This window comes from Gossypium arboreum, chromosome 8 (assembly GCF_025698485.1).
Source record: "Gossypium arboreum isolate Shixiya-1 chromosome 8, ASM2569848v2, whole genome shotgun sequence".
NCBI classification, from domain to species: Eukaryota; Viridiplantae; Streptophyta; class Magnoliopsida; order Malvales; family Malvaceae; genus Gossypium; species Gossypium arboreum.
The window spans coordinates 1,873,103-1,896,574 of NC_069077.1; the positions used below are offsets into that span (position 1 = coordinate 1,873,103).

Below are 23,472 nucleotides of genomic sequence, written 5' to 3' on the forward strand. Positions count from 1 at the left end.
TATATATTGAAATGAATGCAATGATAGTATTAGAAGTATGTACACAATATATATGATATATTTAAGGAATATATATATAGATATATGATATTTATATATGGTATAATGTTAATATGTATACGTATATAAAAATATAATATAATATTAACATACATATGTGTTAATAAGAATAATAATATTGAAATTATTAATAATACTTTATAACATATATATATATATATATATAAGTATTAAATAAAATGATAATAATGAACTATTAATAAAAATACAACAATAATAAAATATGATATTATAAATAATATTAAAATAAAATTAGAATAATGAGAAAAAAAAAGGATGAAATTTGAATTAAAAATGGAACTTTGAGGCGAGTTTAAAATAAACAAAGGGAAAGGGGATTAACTTGAACACGCGAAATAAATGGAGGGCTGATCATGAAATTATTCCAAGTCCTCGAGCGTATCGTTTCGATGCGGACCAAAGTGAATCAAAAGCGAATTAATGGGCTAAAATAAAAACAAAAGCAGAAAAGGGATCCAATTGAAGGAGATGGAAAAGGCAGAGGATTAGGGGCATAAATACCCCAAAAGCACGAAAACACGCGGATCCCTTGTTAGCGGGTGGTCCGATTCGGGTTGCGCCTAAGCAGGCGTCGTTTTGGGTGCAGGCACAGGCACCAAAGCAGTCTTGTTTGGAAGGCTATAAAGCCTAAAATCCTTCAAAATTTCATTTTTCTTTGGTGTTTTAAAAAAAAAAAAGAGCTCTCCTCTCTGCTGGTGGCCGTGTCTTGATGAGGGCTTGACCGTGACTGACCGTCGCTTGTCAGTAGTGCCGCCTTGCCACGACCGCCGTGGCCGGCCACCGCGTCTTGATGGTGGAGTTCAAAAGGGTATATTTTTACCTCCTTTTTTATATTTTTATATGTTTATAATATATGTGTATTTTGAGTAAAATAGGTTAAAAGAAAGAAAATAACGATGATAACTAAATGAAATCACCTTGGGCTATTAGATGTTGATTCTCTGTTTGGACTATTTTTGCTCTTGATATTCTTGTGGTCTTCTGCTCTTGCTAGTGTTTAAAATCAAAATTGCTTTTATTTTTCACCCCAAAAAATCCCCGTACATCGTTTTTGATTCGGCCTTAAATAGCCATTACAAATCTTTTTTTTATATTACATTGTCTCTCTCCTATTGTTGTCGCAGGCAAATGGTAGTGGAGCAGAGGCGGTGGTGGAGGTGCCACTAGCACTGAGGCAGTGGTGGGGGTCAGAAAGTATGGCTGAAAGTTAAGTATAGAGGCGGTGGCTAGGGTTTTTTAGGTTTCTTTTTTGTTTTGTGTTTGGGTCATGTTATTGGGTTAGGGGTTTGGGCTTGAAATTTGGGTTTTGGGGTTAAGAAGTAGGGGTCCCAAAATTGGGCTTGTACAATATCAATATTACATAACATTATTTATTACTTATAAACAGTAAAACTATTTGTATTGGTTAGACACGACATTGAAAAATATAAACCTAAGCTTGGTTCAAAGCAAGACAAGCTGAGAAGGCTAAACGAGCTGCACGACCTATGAACACTTCTAAAACCCATACATAATGAGACTTTTTCGTATACAATATTAAGGATAAGGAATGTGGATAACACAATTCGAATCCAAACCAAACGAATGTCCGACAAAAATTTTAATCATCACTCAATTTAAGTCAATGTAGAAAAATAGTGACACCTAAATTAAAATAAATTTGGATTGAAATAATATGCAATGAATGAAGCTTGAGTGATGGTGTGGAGATTGAAATTTGATTCTCAATCAAATACTTCAATTGAAGTGAATTTCCTCTTCCAAGTTGTATAGTTGTTGCTATGTCTCTAGCATCTTAGTGTTTAATAGTTGGAACATTCCCACAAGCAAAGACCAAAGTTTCATGGCTAGTCATCATATGTATACAAGACTATATAAGGAACTTTCTTAGTCACATTAAGAAGTAGGGCCAATTAATATAGGAAACTTTGAGCTAAGGTTTGATTTAACAATCAATCTTCCTTGCTAGGTGAAAACTCTTCCCATTTGCAAGTTTCCTAGTTACCATCATATACATAAGGGTGATGTATGGCTGGCTAATTGAAGTGAACTTATCCGGCTCGAATTAGAAAAAGATATAATGATAAATTTAATTTTTAATATATTTTTTAAATTTGATCTTTATTTTTTTTCTTGAATTAATTTTGACTCTCAATCTTTAAAAAATATTCAAATTTGACCGCTAATCTTTTAAAAAGAATTACATTAATGTTTTTTTTAATGAGAATACTGATTAAATATTAAATTTTTAAACATGACGACTTGCATGCCAATTCATGTGCACTTCATACATTTTTTGAAATTTTTTTGTTAACTTTAAATTATTTGTTAATGTAGCATATAAGACAAGTATGTGTACACTGGCATGCAGATTATCACACCAATATTGTTAAAAAAATTAATGTTTTAGTTAATATTTTCATTTAAAAAAAAGGCGATTTAATTCTTTTTGAAAGGTTAATGGTCAAATTTAACTTAAAAAATATAAGTTAAATTAACAAAAGGTGTAGCGATGAAAGCTAAATTTATTATTATGCTTTTTTATTAACAAAATGTGTGAATGGAGAGAGCTAAATTTATTATTATACATTAAAAGATTACTCAAAATTGAATAACTTGAATGATTAATTGAAATGACACAAATTTTAAATCAAGTATAATTAAATTAATTAAAGTCGTACTTATAACATGAATTATAGCTTGAACTTGAAATGATTTAAATTTGATAAATTAAGCATTATTCTCAAACAACGTAACTCAAATCTAAAACAATCAAAATCAGAATGATTCAAACTTAAAATTACTTTAAAATTAAATCACCCAAAAATACTAAAGTTAAGAATCCAATTTCTAATACAAAATATTTTATAAAATAGGTTTATATTAGATGCATGGTAAGTTTCAAATTTTAAAAATAATACAATAATCGTAGTATTTTTTATATAAATAATTATAAAAATCAATGAACTTTCAATAAATTATTGCATACAAAATATTATTTCTTTTTTTTTTTGTGGGAGAAAACATTTGAATATGGTATTTTCAATAAAAGATGTATGAAATTGATATTTAAGATTTATTTAAAGCCTTATTTGGTTAAATCATCCTTTCTTCACCTTTCCACGAGGATTTTTCTTTTTTGAAAATTCATATTTAATTAAAAATGTATATTGTTATTTTATTTAAGTATGAATTATTATTTTATATAGAGAAAAAATTTCAAAAGCGAGCCTGAATTGATACTATTTGTTTTAGGATATAATAAAATAATTAAAATAATATTTTACATCATCTTAAACTTATTTATGAAATTCTTTTAATTATCGATTAAACCATCTAGACAAAAGAATTACGACTCTAAGCAAAATTAAAATGATTTTATATATTTTTATACGATTAAAATTTAACAATTTAACTGTTAAATTTATTAATATAATTATACTTGTCAAGCATATAAAATTTTAAATCAATCCATCAAAATAAATAATTTAACTGAGGAGCTTAGGCGTAAATAAATGTGTGGATGTAAATAAATATACAAGAAGAGCTTAGGCTGAAATCAATTCCGTACTCGTATTTCAACTAATTCTTTAAACTAATGGAGTCGAACATGTTCACCCACCATCACCATTAAAATTAGGACAAGAAACCAACAATTTTTCTTACATTAAAATAAACCCTACAAACAACAGTTGGATTTATGGTCAGTGATGTTCTGTAAGAAAAATGCTTAAAAAAATAATATGAGTAAATAGTACCTGCCAAGTACGTCCTACCTGTACCCCCCCACTCTCTCATCATCGCCTTTCTATGTGTACCCTTTTCTTCCTTTCTTTATTCCCATTTCCCCCCCTCTCTTTATATATTTCCCCTTCTCCCTCTCCTTTTCCTCTCATTAATCTCTTTTTACACTCTGGGTTCTCTTTTCTTTTTCTATTTTGATTTTGATTTTGATTTTGCATTACTATCACCAAATGAAGCAGCTCATCCGCCGTCTTTCCCGCGTCGCCGACGTTTCCGCTCAGTACAACCTCCTCCGCTCCGACTCTTCCTCCTCTTCTTCCGGTAGCCGTCATCGTTCTTCGGCCGCATCCGCCGCTAGGGCTGAATCTTTCCGTGTGGCGGTTAAAAAGACGGTGCCTCAAGGTTACGTTCCGGTTTACGTAGGGGAAGAGATGGAGCGGTTCGTTGTGAGTGCGGAGTTGCTGAATCACCCGGTTTTCGTCGGTTTGCTTAATAAATCGGCTCAGGAATACGGGTATGAACAAAAAGGGGTACTTCATATTCCGTGTCACGTGCTGGTTTTTGAAAGGGTTATGGAAGCGTTAAGACTAGGGGTTGAGTCACGTGACTTACAGGATCTACTCCGGTCATCCTCCGATGACTGTTTAAATGATTTTTAGACCGGTGAAACGACAAAAAACGATGTCGTTTTTTTTTCATGTAAATATATTATATAAGGGAAAAAAAGGGAAGAAATGTAGGGTTTTTTTTTATTTTAATTTTTAGTTCTTCAATGTAAGGAGGACTGAAACAAAAATGGGGGAAATGTCCGTTTTTTTTTTTTGCCCAATATATATTTTCTTTTTGTCATGATTAGTTTTCTGTCTGGCAGTTAAGAAAATGCTGCATTTTCTTTGTTTTCTTCTTTTTTTTCCAATGAAAGCTGAAAGTGGAAATTGGATGAATTTTTTTTTAGATTTGAATTTCTGATTCTTTATTTTTTCTCGTATTTTCTCGGCGTCCAAACAAAGGATGGAATTGCAGTCTTAGTGGAAAAGTGAGTGAGTGTCGGGGGGGCAGATCTACAATTTGGTGGAACATTAGGTGGCTGTTTTCTACTTCCGATGTTACAGGTGGCGGTGGGAAGGGTATTTTGGGAAGGTTCGAAAATTCGTATACAAACGCCATTAATAAAGATTTATTAATGTTTGAGGATTGAATTGGGGCACGGACAACTTAATTCGGAGTTGATCGGATCTCTAAATGAAAATTGTAGAGGGCATTTAAACTACAAGAGAAGAAATTTACGAAGTGTTGTTCATTGAAGCTTAATAGGTCCTCTGAACAGGTCTCGAGGTCCTCTGAACAGGTCTTGAATTGGGCTCGGGGGTTTATGTTTGATTTATCTCTGTGTTTTTTTTCCGACTCTGTCAAGAGCTCGAAAAGATGGTATATTCACAGAGCGGGGACGCTAGCACATATCAATGAAATCTCAACATTTACTCTTGGTGTGATTTGAATCGATGTTTTTACATGGTATTGGTGGGTAATTATCACTTTACGAACCATTCGAACTTTCAGTAGAGTCGAAGGACACTTAAGGAATAAAACCAATAGAGACTCTTTATATCCAATAAAATTATCAACAAACAATTTCATAAAAGAAATTTAAATTATTAAAATTTCTTGGAAGAAAAATTAAATTATTGAATAATTGCATCCCTTGGGAATTATTGAAGAGCATTCATTCATGATTTATGTTTAGGAAATGAAATTTTTTACTTTTGTTTGTATTCAAATTTTGGTGTACATAATTGCATTCTCTATGGAATTATAGATAGACTAATTACTACTTATAAATATCATTATTTAATAAATTTAAAATTAAATGTTAATAAAAATTAAGGCTGAATTTAATAAAAATTAAGGCTGAATTTAAATTATATAATTTACTTTAAATTAAATAATATTGAGTATAGTTAAATGAAAATTTTTAATCATGAAAGTTTTATTTTACATTTTATCATTTTTTAAAAATTAATGTTATTTTAAACCACATTAGTTTTTAAATGACTTTGAATATACATACAAAATATTTGGAATAAATTATATTGTTAAATATTATAACTCTAAGAAATAAAATTAAAGTTTTGTTTGATAAAATTAATATTTATTTATTAAATTTAATCATTTAACATAATCATTTTGAATAATAATTAAATGTCTTTAAAAAAATTATTTAAAATATTATATTTTAATAAAATAAAATAAATATTTTAATTTTGAATGATAAGTAACTACTTACCTACTTATCTTATTCAATGTTTTTTGTTCATCCTTTTATTAAGTAAAAGAATCAAAATATTATCAAACACATCTAAAATATTAAAATTGATATACTTTTAACTCCATAAGAGTTATAAATTTGTCACGTATTCCATTTCTTTTATAGGTTAATATTTAGTTTATTGGCACTGTAGTTTTTAATTTCACAAATAGACTTAAAAATTGCTATATATATATATATATATATATAATATTTTACTATACCTATAGCATATTTGTTATCACTCTAACCCTGTTTGTAGAGTCTAAAAACTTTACTAGCGATATATCAAATATATTCTCTTTATATATATAGGTTTGTATTTGATAAAGTGATAATGTACTTTTTTTATTATAAAGTAGTTTTAAAAATTGACATGTGTCCTTTTTTTAATATTTTACTATACCTTTATAGGACATTAATCCATCCTCTAACCGTATTTGTGGGGTCTAAAACCCCACTAATAGTGTATTTCAGTATAATTAATAATTAATAATTATTTATATATGTATTATATGACAGTGTAATTTGTGATTATACTTATAACACTACTTTTAACTAGAGTTGTATATAGGTTAGGTGGTTTAGGTTCAGTTTAAATAAAGATTTTTATCTTTATTGTTTTGACTCTAATTTAAATTAAATAATTATTTTATAATATATTCTAATTTTATTATAAAATATATAAATATTAATATAAAATAATATTTTAATTAATTTATTATTTTTAAATAGTAATATAAGTTTTTTATTAATTTTAAAATCGAGTGTCATTCTGATAAGATATAACCCATAATCAAGCCTATAAGTAACGTCTTGAGTTAATAAGTAACGTCTAAAATTGTGGAAACCAAGAAGAATAAAAGAGGAGTTAGTCAGCGCAAAAATGATTAAAAGAAGAATTTGGTTATTGCTTATCAACACTAATAAATATTAATTTAAATATTATTTTCAAAAAATTATAAAAGATAATATATTAATTTTAATATATAATCTTGAATTTTTTTTATAATTAAATATATATATTGTTATACTATACATCGATAATGACTGTAAGAATGATTGCAAAGCAATAAGAAAGAAAAATAAAAACACGTAAATTTTATGTGAAAAATATTTTTCGGGAAAAACTACAGGCAGAGGAGGAGAAATTCACTAATGTTGAAGAACAACAATACAAGAGGTTTTCGACTACACACATTTTAAGGGTTAAACAACCCTCTTATAATCAATGTTTAATAGAAGAAGTATAGTCATATACGGATTTAACTTTTGCGGCATAGTTTGACCCTCACTTCTTCACCCCCACAGATTTCCTGTTTTGTCTCTGTATTTTATTTATTTAACAAGTAAGTTGTACCTCAAACTTTTCATACCAGATCAAACGAGATTCGGATCACACAACTCTAATATATATAAAACGGTTTTACATTCAAACTTGCACTCTATAATCATGGTACGATGTTGTTGAAGTTGAACACATTAGATTAAGTGGTTGATTCTTAATTAATTCCTTGAATAATTGTTCATACTCCAACTAATTAATTAATGCAGTCAACAATTTTGTAATTTTTAATGATAAATCTTAAATTATATTTAAACTTTGCTCTCATTTTTACAGTATAATTAGAGATTCAATATTCACACATACGATAATAACATGTTCACACCAGTCGTGCACACATCACATCAAATAATGAGCTGTCCTTAAATTGGACATTCTAAATACTCTCTGGAGACTTAAACCCTGATGGATTCTAACAATGAACATCCCTGGCCACCTAGCTAACAGTGAGAATTCACCTGGCTAATAAAAGTTTTTAGAGGCCGAATTTGAATTGATGTCATTTAAAGATTTAACCACAATTTTTTTACTGTTCTACCTGTGGTTTAATCCACTATTAATGCTAAGCTTTGAATGATACAAGGAGAGTTAATGTTATGGTATTAGATGTGTACTTGTACTTCTTTTTTGTCTTAGATTAATACAATAAACAAGTTGATTTTCATATAAGTTATTTCTTTTTCTAAAAAGAATGAGGAAAATAGATCAACCCAATTAGGTAAATATTTTGATTTTTTTGTCCAACATCTTTTATATGCCAAGGAATATACTATTTGTGTTTCAAAAATTTGTAACTAACATGTGTTGTGTCATTATTGATTTGACTATAATATCTAATGACTTAATTTAGTTATATCCATAAATTATTATATCTCACATTTAAATTTTCGGAGAAAGTTTATAAAATTACTTTCTTTAATTTACGTTGATATTGGAAGGTGATGTAGAAAAAAGTGTGAAAGAGTTTGAGTTCAATTTACTTTGTTCGGGCGAAGAGTTGTATTGTTTGAATGGTGGAAGAAGGTTGAAAGGGAGGAGGAGCTTAGGGAAGATGGTGTTGATAGAGTCCGGAGTGAGGAGTTCACAAACATGTTCGATCCTTAGGGCTGAAGAGGTATTTATATGGGTTTTACCTCTTTTGCCACGTGTTATCTCTGGATAGGCTTGTTGGCCCATTCTATGGTTCCTTATGTGACATCGCATAGGTTGCAAAGTATGTGAATGATAAGTGATGGTTGTCTTATTAGAGTGACATGGTTGTCAAGAGTGGCTAATTTGCGCATTTTCTAGGTCTTGGCAAAAAGGGCATGAATGGCAAAACCAAATGGGCAAAGTTAGGTGGTCATAATACTCTAACAAGGATTGATCACATATATGTAATGATATATACATAATTAATTTGATGCACTTTCAATGAAAATTTTAAACTCATATTAAAAGTAATACATACCCCTTTGAAGGTCTATTGACAAAATCCCTTATATATAGTGATAATAACCAAAACTACACAGGCAATGCTATATATAAACTTCAAATTTATGCAATTTTATACACTAAATGTTAATTTGATTCAATTTTCACAAATCACTAATAAAATTATTGATATAACATCTTTTACGTTAACATATTGCATACACAAATAATTTAGTTTATTCAATATAAAAATATATTGATGCATTTATTTCTTTAGATATATACAGTTGAATGAAAATCAAAATTTCGTTTACATATTTGAATTTTAATTAAAGTTTTATTGATATAATTACATGAAATCAAAATTTATCGTCAAATTACACATTAAATCAAAGTTTATATATAATATTAATATTTATCCCTTTTGATTGGTGAGACAATAATCATCTCAGACTAACTCCTTTTCCTCAATTTTTGCAGAAAAACAAGTAATCATCTTAGGAAAACGTAAAGAGAATATCCTCTAATTGTCTTATGCCAACAAGTATACAATATCCTAAACATGTTCGTAATGATGTAATGAAGTTTTCGTGTTCATATTGCTAAAAGAAACAAAGAAAAAAAAATCTTAATTTTGTAATATACAGGTGACGTGGTATTATAGATAAGTATATATAGGTGTATGTATATTTTTGTGTTGTATTTATGTATTTTTATTTCATCATTAACGTCGAAGAATTTTTCTATTCTTTTGAGAAAAATTATTAAAGTGTTATTTATATAATCATTAGTTAAAGTTTTGTCTCTTAACTCTAGCGGAAATTTTTGAAATTGCTTGAAGAGATAATGAGTTCAACAAAGTGGGAGAGCTTCATCGCATGGTCATATCTCAAGTAGTAGTGTAGTTGCAAATAAGTGCCTTATATGTTGTCGAAACAAATAGCCTGACAAGATACTCTCACTTTGTTGAACCCATTGTCTCTTCAAGTAACCTCAAAGACTGTTGTCAAAGTCGAGAGACAAAACTCTTAACTAAATACAACATCGACCCGTTTATAAATTTTAAGCAAACAACTTATTAAAAAAAAGTCAACCTCCACTTAAAAAACATGTTATATATAAAAAATTAATACACATTAAATAAAATTTTAACATGTTGATGTACACGTGTCGTTTTCGTATTATTTTTTTAAATAATAGATGTAGACCCATAAGATTATGACTAGGGAGTAGGTTTAAGAGAGGTCACAACTCACAAGCAAGAGAGACGTTGGACAAGTTGCGGGGGGATCGTCTTTTTCTTCTGTTTTGCACATTGGATATATATCAAGGACCCACAATGCAATTAGGTTAAGATTATAGATCAAATTTTATAAAACAATTTAAAAATTAGCAAATATACCAATCACTTTGAGATTTTGGCTTAATAGTAAAGTTAAGATTTTTTCCAAATTTATTCTATTTTAATTAGTATATATTTTACTTAATGCATTGTACTAATTAATTATAGTTTTAGTTATTTGAATTGTAATAATTTGTAATTATAATTATGATTAAAAGAGAAAAAAGAGTCATTATCACCAACAAATTATTGATTGAGGGTTTAGTCAAGCAAAATTCCCCCACCCATTTGTTCCCTGGCAAAATAAATTCGACCGTCCTTTTTGTAGATCATATAGATAATTCAGCCACCAAAAACAATATGTTAAATAAATGTGTTCACGAGTTTGATTTCGTTGGAAACTGAGATTAATGTGTGAATTTTTCTTGTAAATTTGATTTATTTTGGTCTAATTTTTAATTTAAATGTAATTATAATAATTAATTCTATTCGAGCTTTTAAATTATCATCTTGATTTAAATTTAGAAGTGTTTAATTAAAATTTAGAATAAATTTTAAAACTACACGTGAATTTTGGTTTAAAATTAAATCAAATTTTATATATAATACTATATATTGAACTAAATATATGCATAATTTTAAGATTTATCCTTTATAATTTCAAGTATTATTGTTAGATCAATTAGATTGGGCAACTTAATTGTTAGGTTTAAACTTAAATGACAGTTTAAATTTGTAAAATTCCCATCAAGTTATTTAATTTTTTGAAATTGAATTAAACCCTTTAAAATTTTCAAAATTTTCATTAATTTTCTCAAAAATTTTAATTAAACTTCTCATTTAAAAAATTTTAATTAGGCTCACCTGAAATTCAATATGCCATGTTTTGCCACTGTATATTGTATTCATTGCGAGCCCTTTCACATCCCTGAGCCCTTGCAAGTCAACGACTTGTCTAATAGTCACCTTGCAAGCTGAAGACATTTGCGGGTCTAAGACATTGCGCCTCCATCCTATTAAGCTCATTCACTTGACATGGATAGAGTTTTCGACATTCACATGTCATATATAATTGTTCTCTTGACATGTCAACTCACACCTACCGACGATAATGTACTAGTAGGCCAGGTAAATCCTGAAGAGTTTGAAACCTTAGGCGACATGCGGCAACTTGTAAAGGATCAAGGACAATCCCTTAAAGGTCCACGGGCATCAAGATAGAAGGCCAAAATACATTCTCTTTTCTAATACTTACATTCTAATCATCTTAATCTCTTTATAATTTTCTGCCATTTTAAGTGAACCGTCTCGTATCATTATAATTTTCTTATTGTATCACTAATATTATATTTTCAAAATACATCATATATAAATAAATTATATATATATATGAACAATAAAGTAAAGATTTCGAGTTACACAATTAAATTTTTTTATTTGACCATGATTTGATATAATTCAACTCAGAATATACTTTTTATGTCATACTGATATATATATATATATATATATTGCGAGTGATTTGAATCATGCTGAGATCAATTACGTAGTGAATTAATTAAATAATAATAGAACATTGATCAAACATGTGACCAACCTAACCTCACTAGAAGGCTCCAATTTTCATTTTGATTTAAAAATAGAAAATGTTAATTGTGTTTTATCAAATAGATGATTGAGACAATTTTGTCTATTTCTAGTTTTAAGTCCTTCTGTTTTATTAAAATTAGGAGTTTAATCCTTCTATTGACACAATTTGATTCCTTTAATTTCATAATGTTATTAATATTTTCCAATTTAATAACACTGTTCATTATTATTGTTAAAGTAATGGTGTAAATTTGTACTGTAAGAAAATTATTAACAAAAAACCATGTCATCATTTTAACGATAGAATTATTATTAGTTTGATACCAAATTACGCTAAATAAAAGTAGAAAATGACAATTTTAAATATCAGCATAATTGAGGGACTAAAACTGCAATTAGACCTTTATTTTGAACAAGACAAAAGATTTTGCATAATGAGAAAATTGGGGAAAAGAGCAAGAACAAGTCTTGATACAATGAATGACAGAGTGTTTACATAAAATATTCCTTAAAATATTTACAATGTTCAATCTACTCCAACAAATCACTTTGGATTTATTTATTTATTTTCGTAATTTTATATTATTACTTTTATAAATATAAACAAAGAAAAGAGAATTTTACCACGTATAGTATAAATATCATTTATGATGTTTTCTTGTCAATGAAAGTTAATTCTTTCAGATTCGTGACTGTTCATTACAATCACAGACAAGTGAAAGGGATAGGCGACCCTCTCAAAATGGATAAATATTATTTGTAATTTGTATGTTGTAATTCTATCATTAATGATAAGGTAAACTATACAAATAGTCATTTTTGTTTACTTTAGATTACGTTTTAGTCACTTATGTTTGAAATGTTACGTTTTAATCACTTACGCTATCGTTTTGTTACGATGTGGTCACTCTACCATTAAATTCCGTTACCTCCCTAATGACAATCCTACGTGGCAGTCCAAATGGATTTTAAATACCAACTTGGATATCCAGTTATTAGGTTGAAAATAGGTTTTTAATTAAATAAATTTAATTTGGACCGCCATGTAGGACATCTAAGTTGGCATTTAAAACCCATTTGGACTACCATGTAGGACCACCGTTAGAGAAGTAATAGAGCTTAATGATAGAGTGACCACTTCATAATAAAATGATAACGTAAGTAACCAAAACAGAACATTTCAAACATAAGTGACTAAAATGTAATTTGAGGTAAATAAAAGTGACTATTTTTATAGTTTACCCTTAATTATATATTTTAATATCTTTAAAAAAATGAAAAAGGTGGAAGATTCCAATATTTTGTGATTTGGAAGACTTTGGAGTGTGGTGTTGGAATTAAAAGTAGCAGAAAAAAATTTTAATTTATAAATATTTAATTTTGAGGATTGAAGAATATAAATAAGCTGGTTACAGCTTTAACACCTGTCATAATTTTTATTTTTATTTGTAAAAAGGTACAAACTCCGATATGAACAACTGCTCAATATGTGTATTTTTATTAGTATCAGTAATTCTAAGGATATGTATATATAATAATCTATCCAACATGATTGACTCTTTATTTTATAAACACAGGTCTTGGTTTTCATGATTGGCTCTTTATTTATTATTAATAATAAATATTTTTGTGCTATTTTTGGTTTAATTGTGCTCCCACCTCTTGTACTTTGTACAAAGTTGAAATTTAAATCTTTTGATTGAAGTCCAATTGATAATGTTGTTAATAGACTTTCACAAAAATGAAATATGTGGCATTTTAATTTTTTTTTTTAAAACTGTCTATGTGTGGTCAATGTTACACTCGTGGAAGATCAAATAAGTAAATAAAAATATTAAATTTAGGGTTATAATTTTTTTATTTTGAATTTGAGATTGTAAAATATTTTAGCATTGTTTCATAAATCATAAAAACAACGCGAAAGTAGGTGGGGTTTTTTCCTTTAATTAGTCACCCGAAAGAAGTCATACAATCTAATTTAACAAAAGTCTTTTGACAGTATTAGTGATTAGACTTTAATTTTAATATATATATATATATATATATATATATATAAAGATTAATTTTTGGAATTAAAAAATTCAAATGTACAAAGAATAATACATATAAATAGCATAATGAGACAGGTTTCCTTTGGGGTTAAAATATGCTCAAACTTATTTTATTCTTTGTACATTTGAAATTTAGTCCTTACTTTTATTTGAGGAATGTTATCTCATTACTTTTTAGTTTTTAATTCCTACTTTTAAAATTTAACATTCTTAAAATATATTTGTGTTACATTTTGAATTAAAAAAATTATTTAGTAGTCATATAACTAAAAAAAAATAGTGTTATAATGGACAAGAATTTAACAAAAGAATCATGACGGTGTTAACAAGTGAATTTGTATTTTTAGATCCGGAAAATATAAAGGTTAAATTTCTTTAAAGAAAGAAGTAAAGGACTAAATTTTAAATATATAAAAGTATAGGGAGTGGGAGCATGTTTTTAAACCTTAATACTAATTCCCAGAATAAATGTTGAACCAACTATTTGACGCGTTCGTGCTAGCACAGTAGCAGCAGGCACATGCATTGCATGCCACCTTTCACAAATCTTTCAACAATATTATTAATTTGTATTTCTCTTCTTTAACAGCTAGACACTTGTGGGTGGCAAAAGAAAAACAAATTTATTCTTATTTTTTAAGGAAATAATGATTGAAGATCCGAAAATAAGACTATGACTGGAAAATTAATGAAAAGAAACCGTGTGAATGCAAGAAATTGGCCATTTGAATTTAGTTAAAAACTTATATATTGCATGTTACAATCTCTGTCTTGAAGTTTAATATATATATTTATATAACAAACATAATTCAAGATGATTGAATCCGTCATATCAGATAATAAACTTGTCATGTTAAAGTTGGCAACGAAAATTATTGGGATATGATATTGTTGATATTTTGCATTTGTGCAAGCACATCTATGATATCCAAATATATAAACATATCTTCAAATTGGTTTTGATTGAATTAAGGAAATTGACTTCCTTATTTTGAAGAGATTGGATTAAATCGAGTAACTTGACAACATATCTTAAAGATTTGAAAAGTTATCCTTGTCATATTCAAGATAATATCCTTGCTTATTATCTTGCTCTTTTATGTGCCTTTTTAACTCTTATATATTGGAAGGCTTGTGTAGATAAAATGTGTGGAAAATTTTAGCACTTATTTAATCAAGTGAGTCATTTGATTTTTATAGAGTGATTTAGATCTTAGGTGCAAATTTGAGGTTACTAATCTCGTGAGTGTTAGTGCTTGTAATAACTTACTGTGTGAGGTGTTAAATAATGAATTATCTCTCTGAATAAGACCCCACAAACAAAAGAAAACTGAACTTCGTAAATATATCGAACATTTATTGTTTTTCAACTTTATTCTTCACTAATACCTAAAGCAGTTGGCACTGCTCGTGACACTACTCAATTTCTGTTTATAATTACTGATTTTGGAACGAACAATATACTATTAATATGTGAACTACTTAATATTAGATGAGAAAATTAGTTTACAAAAATAATTCAAAATTTCAATACTTTTTAATGGATCATTTGGACCATCATTCTCTTTCTTTTCACTATATTTTTTTTGGGTGGACAACGTATTTGTTACTAATAATATAACAATAGTTATAATATCATCCACCACATTTATGACTATGATCACGACTTAAAATTTCTTTCACTTTTTAAATTACTATGCATTATTGTATTCACTTCTGAGAATGAAATAAAACTAGTGGGATGACGACTTTCATGATTTTTCATTGACATATTTTTATTTTGTTCAACAACCAAAACACATGAAATTAATTTAGAATATTTTTGAAAATATTATTGTTATATGAACATATTGGATGCATGAAAGGTTGATAAAGTTTTTTATAACAAGTCCTCAAATTTTACTATAGAACTTGTCTTGAAAATTCTAAAGTTATACTCACTCACATAATCAAAACGAGCTTTAGATAGAACTATCGTTTTATGATGGTTATATCTTTTTTTAGACTATAGCAAAATTCAAGTTGATCTTTTGTAGTCAAATGTTCTATTTTCAATCTTTCATAGATATGATGAAGGTGAAATATCAGAGTTTGACGTTATCTTGATTAGAAGTCTTGCACAATGGTATTATCAAAACCTTACACTATAACGAATAGTTCTTGTTTGATATATCAACCGAAAATTCGTGTTTGACAAAATTTAATATAGTACTAACTAAACAAAACAAAAAGATCAAAAGAATCTTTATATGGAATCATATTCATATTTATATACTAACGATTTTAGTAATGAAACTGACTTTTATATTTAATCATTTGAAATATATAAAAAATTTAGACAAAAACAACTTTCATATTTGTCACTTAAAAGAGTTGTTAAACATAAGTAGAATTGAACAAGTCTTCCATTACAAAAAAAAAAAAAAAACATAGTGATATGACATCAATTTGTAAACTACAATCATACAAAAGGATGGTCATAGCCAAATCTAACAATTATAGCTATATATATAACATTGTGATGATATGTAAGTTTAGTATAACCTCAAATTAAAAGAGAAATAAGAGAGAGAGAAAGAGAAAATAAGAGACAAATAGAGAAGATAATACTTCTTTTCTTGGATTTCATAAATGAGTTTCTACTTTAAATTTTTTACAAATATTAAATATTTTATAAATTCAATGAAGATTCTGAGAGGATTCCTATTTTTCTGAATAAAACATTATAGTTAGACACAAGGTGTTTTTGGATTTTCTATTTAAGTACTCACATGAAGCAATAATTAATATAAATAAAAGAAATGGATACATAGAAATTAGAGTAAAAAGCAAATAATGATAATGAAGGCCCATATGAGTTGGAAAGAATGAAAGTGGCGAAAGAAGATTATGATATCTCAACTATCATATTAGAGGCTGAAAGTTAGGGAAAAGAAAAGAAATGAAAAGGACTGACATTTGCCCACTCCATTAGGACAAACATATTTGAAATTTAAAATATATAGAAAAAATCGATTAAATCTTAGTTCGATTGATATTAATATTAAAGAATTGATATGGGTGTCGTTGTTAATATAGGAGGACGTGGGTTCAAGTATGTTAAAATACATTATTATCTTATTTATGTGTTGGAGAGGGTCTATGGGTAATTTTAGACATTGTGTCAAAATGAACACAAATATGATCAGAACTTATAATGATGAAATTATTCAAATATATATATATATATATATGAAAAACATCAAATTACTATATATAAAAAATTTTATTTTTTATATTTTATTTTCGGGGGACTTGGGCTTGAGTATGGTGCCCGAAATTTTTTTAAAATTTTCAGAATAATTATAAAATTATTATTTATAATATTTTATCTTGGTCATTTTAACTTGAGTATGGTGGTGCAAAAATATTTTTTTACTTTTTCGGGATAATTATGAAAATTATTATTTACTATATATCATTTTCAAAGCACTTGGACTTGAGTATGATGCTATGAACATATATTTTAAATTTTAGAGATAATTGTAAAATTATTATTTATTATATTTCATTTTCGGGATTATTGGGTTTGAGTATAGTAGTATAAAATATATTCTTAATTTTTCGGAATAATTATAAAAAATTATTTATTATATTCATTTTCAAGGTCCTTGAGTATGGTGGTGTAAAAATTTTTTTTAAGATAATTGTAAAATTATTATTTGTTATGTCACATTTTCGGGACACTTGGACTTTGAGTATGGTGCCTAAGAATATTTTAATTTTTTGGAATAGTTGTAAAAATTATTGTTTATAATATTTTATCTTTGGAACACTTTAGCTTGAGTATGGTAGTGCAAAAATATTTTTTTAAAATTTTCAAGATAATTATGAAAATTATTATATTTAAAAAATATTATAATGAGCAAGCCTAATCTGATTTAGGTTAAAGAGGGTGGATCAAAATTTAAAATTTTATTTTCGATCAAACTAAATATCGTTAACTATGTATGGTATTGATATTTTGCTAGACTTAATTTAAAACTTGGTTTAATAGGAAAAGAAAATGAATTAAAGATTCAATTAGTATAGTTTTTAATTGTGGAAGAATTTGTATGAATCGTCACACTCCAAGGTATAATACCCACAATATTATTACATGTCTAATTATAATTATGTGGGTATTTAGCCCATTGATTATAGATTTATTTAGGCCCAATAAGAGTTATCATTGATGCTTCTTTAAAAAATTTTAATAAAAATAAAGTGGGTCAATAATTTTTAGGGGTGATATTAGTGTGGTTGGATTAGATTTTTTAGATTTTTTAAATCGTTCATTATAATTCGGTTCGATTCTCGATTTTTATATTCATTTTTTTATTTTTAGACTTAATTTTATAAAAGTAGCTTTGTTTTATGTTTTTGAATATTATTTGACGAAATTTCAAGGCATTTTTCATAAATATTCTTAAAAACAATAAACTTTCTAGAGCATTACATTTATTTTCACTATTTTAAATATAAAATATTTATTTTTATATCATAAAAATTAAAATTAAATAAAAAAACTAAATTTGATTTCTTTTCGGGTAACTAAAGTTTTTGAACTTACATTCTATAAACCATCAAAATACCTCAGTTTAGGTCAATTTTCAATTTGGTCAATTTTTTTTGCACAAAATAACCCTAGTAATTTGACACAAAATTTTTAAAGATATGAAGGAGGCTAAAAATTTTGGCATGTAAAATAGTTATAGCTAATTGCACTAAGCATCCTCAAATTATGACCCTATTTTAAATTGGTTCCTAAACTACATCCTTAAATTATCAATGTTATATTAATTAGGTCATTGTGTTACTAAAATTGTTAATTTAACTATTAAATGACATGTCAAATCTTATATGACATAATTTAAAATGAATTTTTTTTAAAAATTGAATATTGTAAAAATAGATGTTTTAGAAACCTCGGTTTTGAGGTTTTCGAAACTTTTACAAAAACTTTATCGTTCACATTTTTTTAATTTTACAATATTTTTAGTTTTTACTTTTAAAAATTATGCGAAAACATTCTATTGATTTAAAAATTTTAATTTTAAAGTTAGCTATATAAGGTTTGATGTGTTCATTAGGTTTTAATAACGAAAGAACCTAGTTGATGTAGCATCGATAGTTTAAGAAAGTAATTAGAATGTTTTGAAGTTTAGGGCCAATTTAGAATAAAAATCATAATTTGAGAAGGTGATATTTTGCTTAAAGAATCTTAAATCTTTTATGTATTGAATTATTCCACACAAAACTTTAACATTTATTAGATTATGGTACATCCATAATGTGAGTGGAAAATTAAAATAAATATATTTATCGAAGTTTATATAAAATTTAAATGGGTCTTTGGTTGAATGGTTAAGTCACACACACATATATTTTATTGTGTTACAAGTTCAAATTTTATTATGATTAGATTTTATCGATTTTTATAATAAAAAAGTAAAAGATATTAAAAAAATAAGCTTATAATAATATACTTTGCATATTAAAGGAAATTTTAATATATTTCTAATTGAATTGGTTGAGTACTTTAAAATTCCAACGACTTTATGTTTTATTTGGTTGAGTATTTTAGGAAAAACAAGGTTAAATTTTTTAATTTATATTAATGAGAATTAAAAGGTATAATTTAATAATAATAAAAGTTCAATTATATACTTTAGTAAAATTTAATAAAATTAATGTTAAATTAAAGGGATTAATTTTAAATATATATATGAACTTTTGTTCGATGTATAAATTGATATATAAACTTTAATTTAGTTTAATTGTGAATATGAAACTTTGAATCTTGTCCAACTATATATATGAAACTTTGTTTTTTTCAATTATATACATTTGAAAAAAATCTGCTTATAACTATAATTATTTGTGTATATAACAACAAAACATAAAATGAAATTAGTAATTTATGAAAACTGAATCAAAATCGAAATTTCATATATATAATTATTCAAACAAAATTCTGAAAAATATTGGGGAAAATTAGAAAAATATTTTAAAAAATTATAAACACATTTAAATAACAATAATAGTTTTATTCATTTTTTTGGATTTGGGTTGAGTCGGGTTAGTTGTCCGGTGGAGTTAAAGGTAGGCTTTAATCTATTTAGTTTTTTTATTTTTTTAATTTAAGTTGGGCTTGGCTCGATTAGTTAATGAGTTTAGGGTTTAATTTTTTCTCAATAAATCGTTATCATTTCAATCAATTACCAATTTATCATTCAACCATAGTTTAAAACAGTTTACAAATTAATTAATCTAATCTCTTCCTTTAAATCAATACCTCAATTAATTTTCAATTCAACCGAATCTATCCAATCTAAACATTGTCCTCACCTACAATAAATATATAAATTACTACTCAATTATTACATTTGGTATAAAATTGATTGTTCATTTGACTCCCCATATGCATGCCGTCATTGCTACGTAGTGATTCATGGAATCTTTACTTTAAGGACATGAATGGGGACCATAATTTTCTTTCTTTGCTCATGTCGGTTACATGCACCAAAATTACAAAATTTGGAACATTATTCAAAACTACTTGGACATGTCACCAATGTCAATTGGTTAAAATTATTCCCTGTTTACAATCGAATTTTAAGTTAAATCATAGAATAAAAACAAAGTTAAAACAAGGAAAAGACGTGTCATAAGAATTATTTAAGTCGTTTCATATGAAAATAAGACTCTTGGGGGCATGGATTAGTCTACATTTTGAACTCTAGTGACCAAATACGAAAGCAATGAATTACAGCCATGTTTTTGGATTTTTTTAAAATATATATAATCACATATGTAAAAAGAATTGGATGAGATTGAATTATGACTCAATTTTAAAATATTTATATTTAAGTTTGATTTGAGTTTGACTTAATTTTAATTTATTTGGTTTACGTAACATTAAATGATGATAATGGCAGTAAAATGTTCGCAAAGTAATAAGAGAAGAAAAAAACACACGAATTTTATGTAGAAACTCTTTTAGGAAAAAAAACCCATAGGCAGTTGAGAAGAAATTCACTGATATTGAAAAACGAATGATATAAGAGAAGTTCCAACTACATCTACTTAAGGGTTGAAAAATCCTATTCTAATCAAAGTTAAATAAAAAAACAACAGTTCTATACGGATTCAACTTGTGCTATATGGTCCTATGGCCCTCGGCCTTTTGCCCCCACAAATTTTCTTTTCTTGTCATGTATTTATTTCTTCAACAAATAACAAAATTTAGGTCAAATAATCTTTAACAGTAACCTAACTTGTCATAATCTTTTTGAATAATGCAACTTATGAAAATTTTTATCAACCACTAATATACTGGATAACTTAAAAATATTATTTAAAACTTATATTTTTTTAAACAAGAAAAATAAAAGAAAAATACAGTAAAAAATCTTACACTGATTTTCAGAACCCAAATCATTGTCAACCTTAAACTCAACTCCCACCATAAAAAAACTCTTTAACAATTCGTGTACTTAAGCCACTCTTGTTCACAATTGCAGCATGAGCCAACATCTTCAAAGTAAAAGACTTTAATTAGAAAAACAATAAAATAAAAATAGAAAAAACTTTGGGGTCTTCCAAGTGTCGCGTTCTAAATTCACCGCGTAAGCAAATCGTCAAGCTTATGTTATCAATGCTCTAAAGGGTCTTCCTAACCCCTATTTATTAATATCCCCCCAATATATATTTGTTTTTATTCGAAAATACAAAAAAAAAAAAAAAAAAGAAGACTAGTTTTAGTTTGGTAGTCATAAAAAAGTCTTCCATTGTTAGTGACAGTCTACTAACCCTAAAGAAAAGAGATGTCAATATGATTAGGTATAGCGAATGGCAGTATGAGTTTTTATTTATGATGTTTGCTTCCCTAACAAAAAGACTTTTAAGCTTTAAATTCACTAATTTATTTTGATTAATGAGGGTTTGGTCTTTTTCAACATGTTACGGTAGAAGATATTGCATGGCTTAATAATTGTCTACCATTGACAGGAAAATTTAGTTTATCAATCCGATCATTTCAATTAAAAAAAATTAATATTAAAAAAAATCTTTTTACTGGGCAATTAATATAATTTTTGTTTTGAAATGATATCCTGATTGATTTTCGATACTATTACTTGGTCCAGTTCGATTTTAAAAACCGTGATATTATCCTATTTATTTTTAGGTTTTATTATGCTCTTGATCTTTGTATTCTTTGAACATTTCTTTAGTACGATTCAAAAATTTAAGTCCTATTAATAACATTGTTGATTGATTTTTTGTTAAATTTAAATGCATGCACTATAACAAAATAGTCTTAAGACGACACTTTTGTGGCGACACTTTCCTAAGTGTTGGGATAGACTGGCCAATATACTCTTTAGCCAACTATTTGTATAAAGGTTGGGATATGCATGACTAAGGCAACGCTTAAATAAGAGTTGGCTTTGTCTAGTCCTAAGGCGACACTTTTGGGGTGACACTTTCGTAAGTGTTGGGATAGACTTGCCAACATACGCTTTCGCCAACTCTTTAAATAAGGGTTGGGATATGTATGTCTAAGGCAACGCTTGAATAAGAGTTGGCTTTTGTGTAGTCCTAAGACGACACTTTTGGGGCGACACTTTCCTAAGTGTTGGGATAGACTTGGCAACATATGCTTTGGCCAACTCTTTGCATAAGGGTTGCGATATGTATGCCTAAGACAACGCTTAAATAAGAGTTGGCTTTTGTCTAGTCCTAAGACGACATTTTTGGGGCGACACTTTCCTAAGTGTTGGGATAGACTTGCCAACATATGCTTTGGCCAACTCTTTGCATAAGGGTTGCGATATGTATGCTTAAGACAACGCTTAAATAAGAGTTGGCTTTGTCTAGTCCTAAGACGACATTTTCCTAAGTGTTGGGATAGACTTGTCGACATACTTTTTGGTCAACTTTTTGTATAAGGGTTGGGATATGCATGCTTAAGGCAACGCTTAAATAAGAGTCGACTTTGTCGAACACTATGCCTATACATTTGGGTCAACACTTTCCTAAGTGTTGGGATAGACTTGCCAACATACACTTTGGCCAACTCTTTGTATAAGGGTTGGGATATGCATGCCTAAGGCAACGTTTAAATAAGAGTCGGTTTTGTCCAAAGACTATGCCAACACTTTCCTAAGTGTTGGGATAGACTTGTCATATGCTTTGGCCAACTCTTTGTATAAGAGATGGTATATGCATGCCTAAGGCAACACTTAAATAAGAGTTAGCTTTGTCCAATAGTATGTCTAAGGCAACATTTAAATTGGCAAATTAATTTATGTAACAAATATATTCATAAATGATTGACACTAAAAAATGTTTTGTTTGAAATATTTAAATTAAAATATTAAAGATTATAGATATTAAGTTCGGGAATCTTATTATAATTTGTTTCTAATATTTGGAATTTAAAGTAGATAAATTAAATTTGAAGAATTCAAACATGATGAGGATTGGGGCATAATTAAACATTTCTTATGAAGGATTATTTCTAAAATAATACCAATATAACATGAATTTATTTTATTTTATTTTATGAATTTTGATA

The 23,472-nt window shown here is 27.4% G+C and overlaps 1 protein-coding gene across 1 annotated transcript; it reads left to right on the forward strand.

Moving 5' to 3' along the window:
- The first annotated feature begins 3,866 nt into the window (after positions 1 to 3,866).
- Positions 3,867 to 4,769, forward strand: LOC108469040 (auxin-responsive protein SAUR71-like). Its single transcript, XM_017769927.2, has one exon. It carries the CDS (start codon positions 4,056 to 4,058, stop codon positions 4,482 to 4,484), a length of 429 nt encoding a protein of 142 aa, XP_017625416.1. The 5' UTR covers positions 3,867 to 4,055; the 3' UTR covers positions 4,485 to 4,769.
- The last annotated feature ends 18,703 nt before the right edge of the window (positions 4,770 to 23,472 follow it).

Bases quoted from the DNA above. Each gene is read 5' to 3' on its own strand.
- LOC108469040 (XM_017769927.2), top strand. From the start codon at position 4,056: ATGAAGCAGCTCATCCGCCGTCTTTCCCGCGTCGCCGACGTTTCCGCT.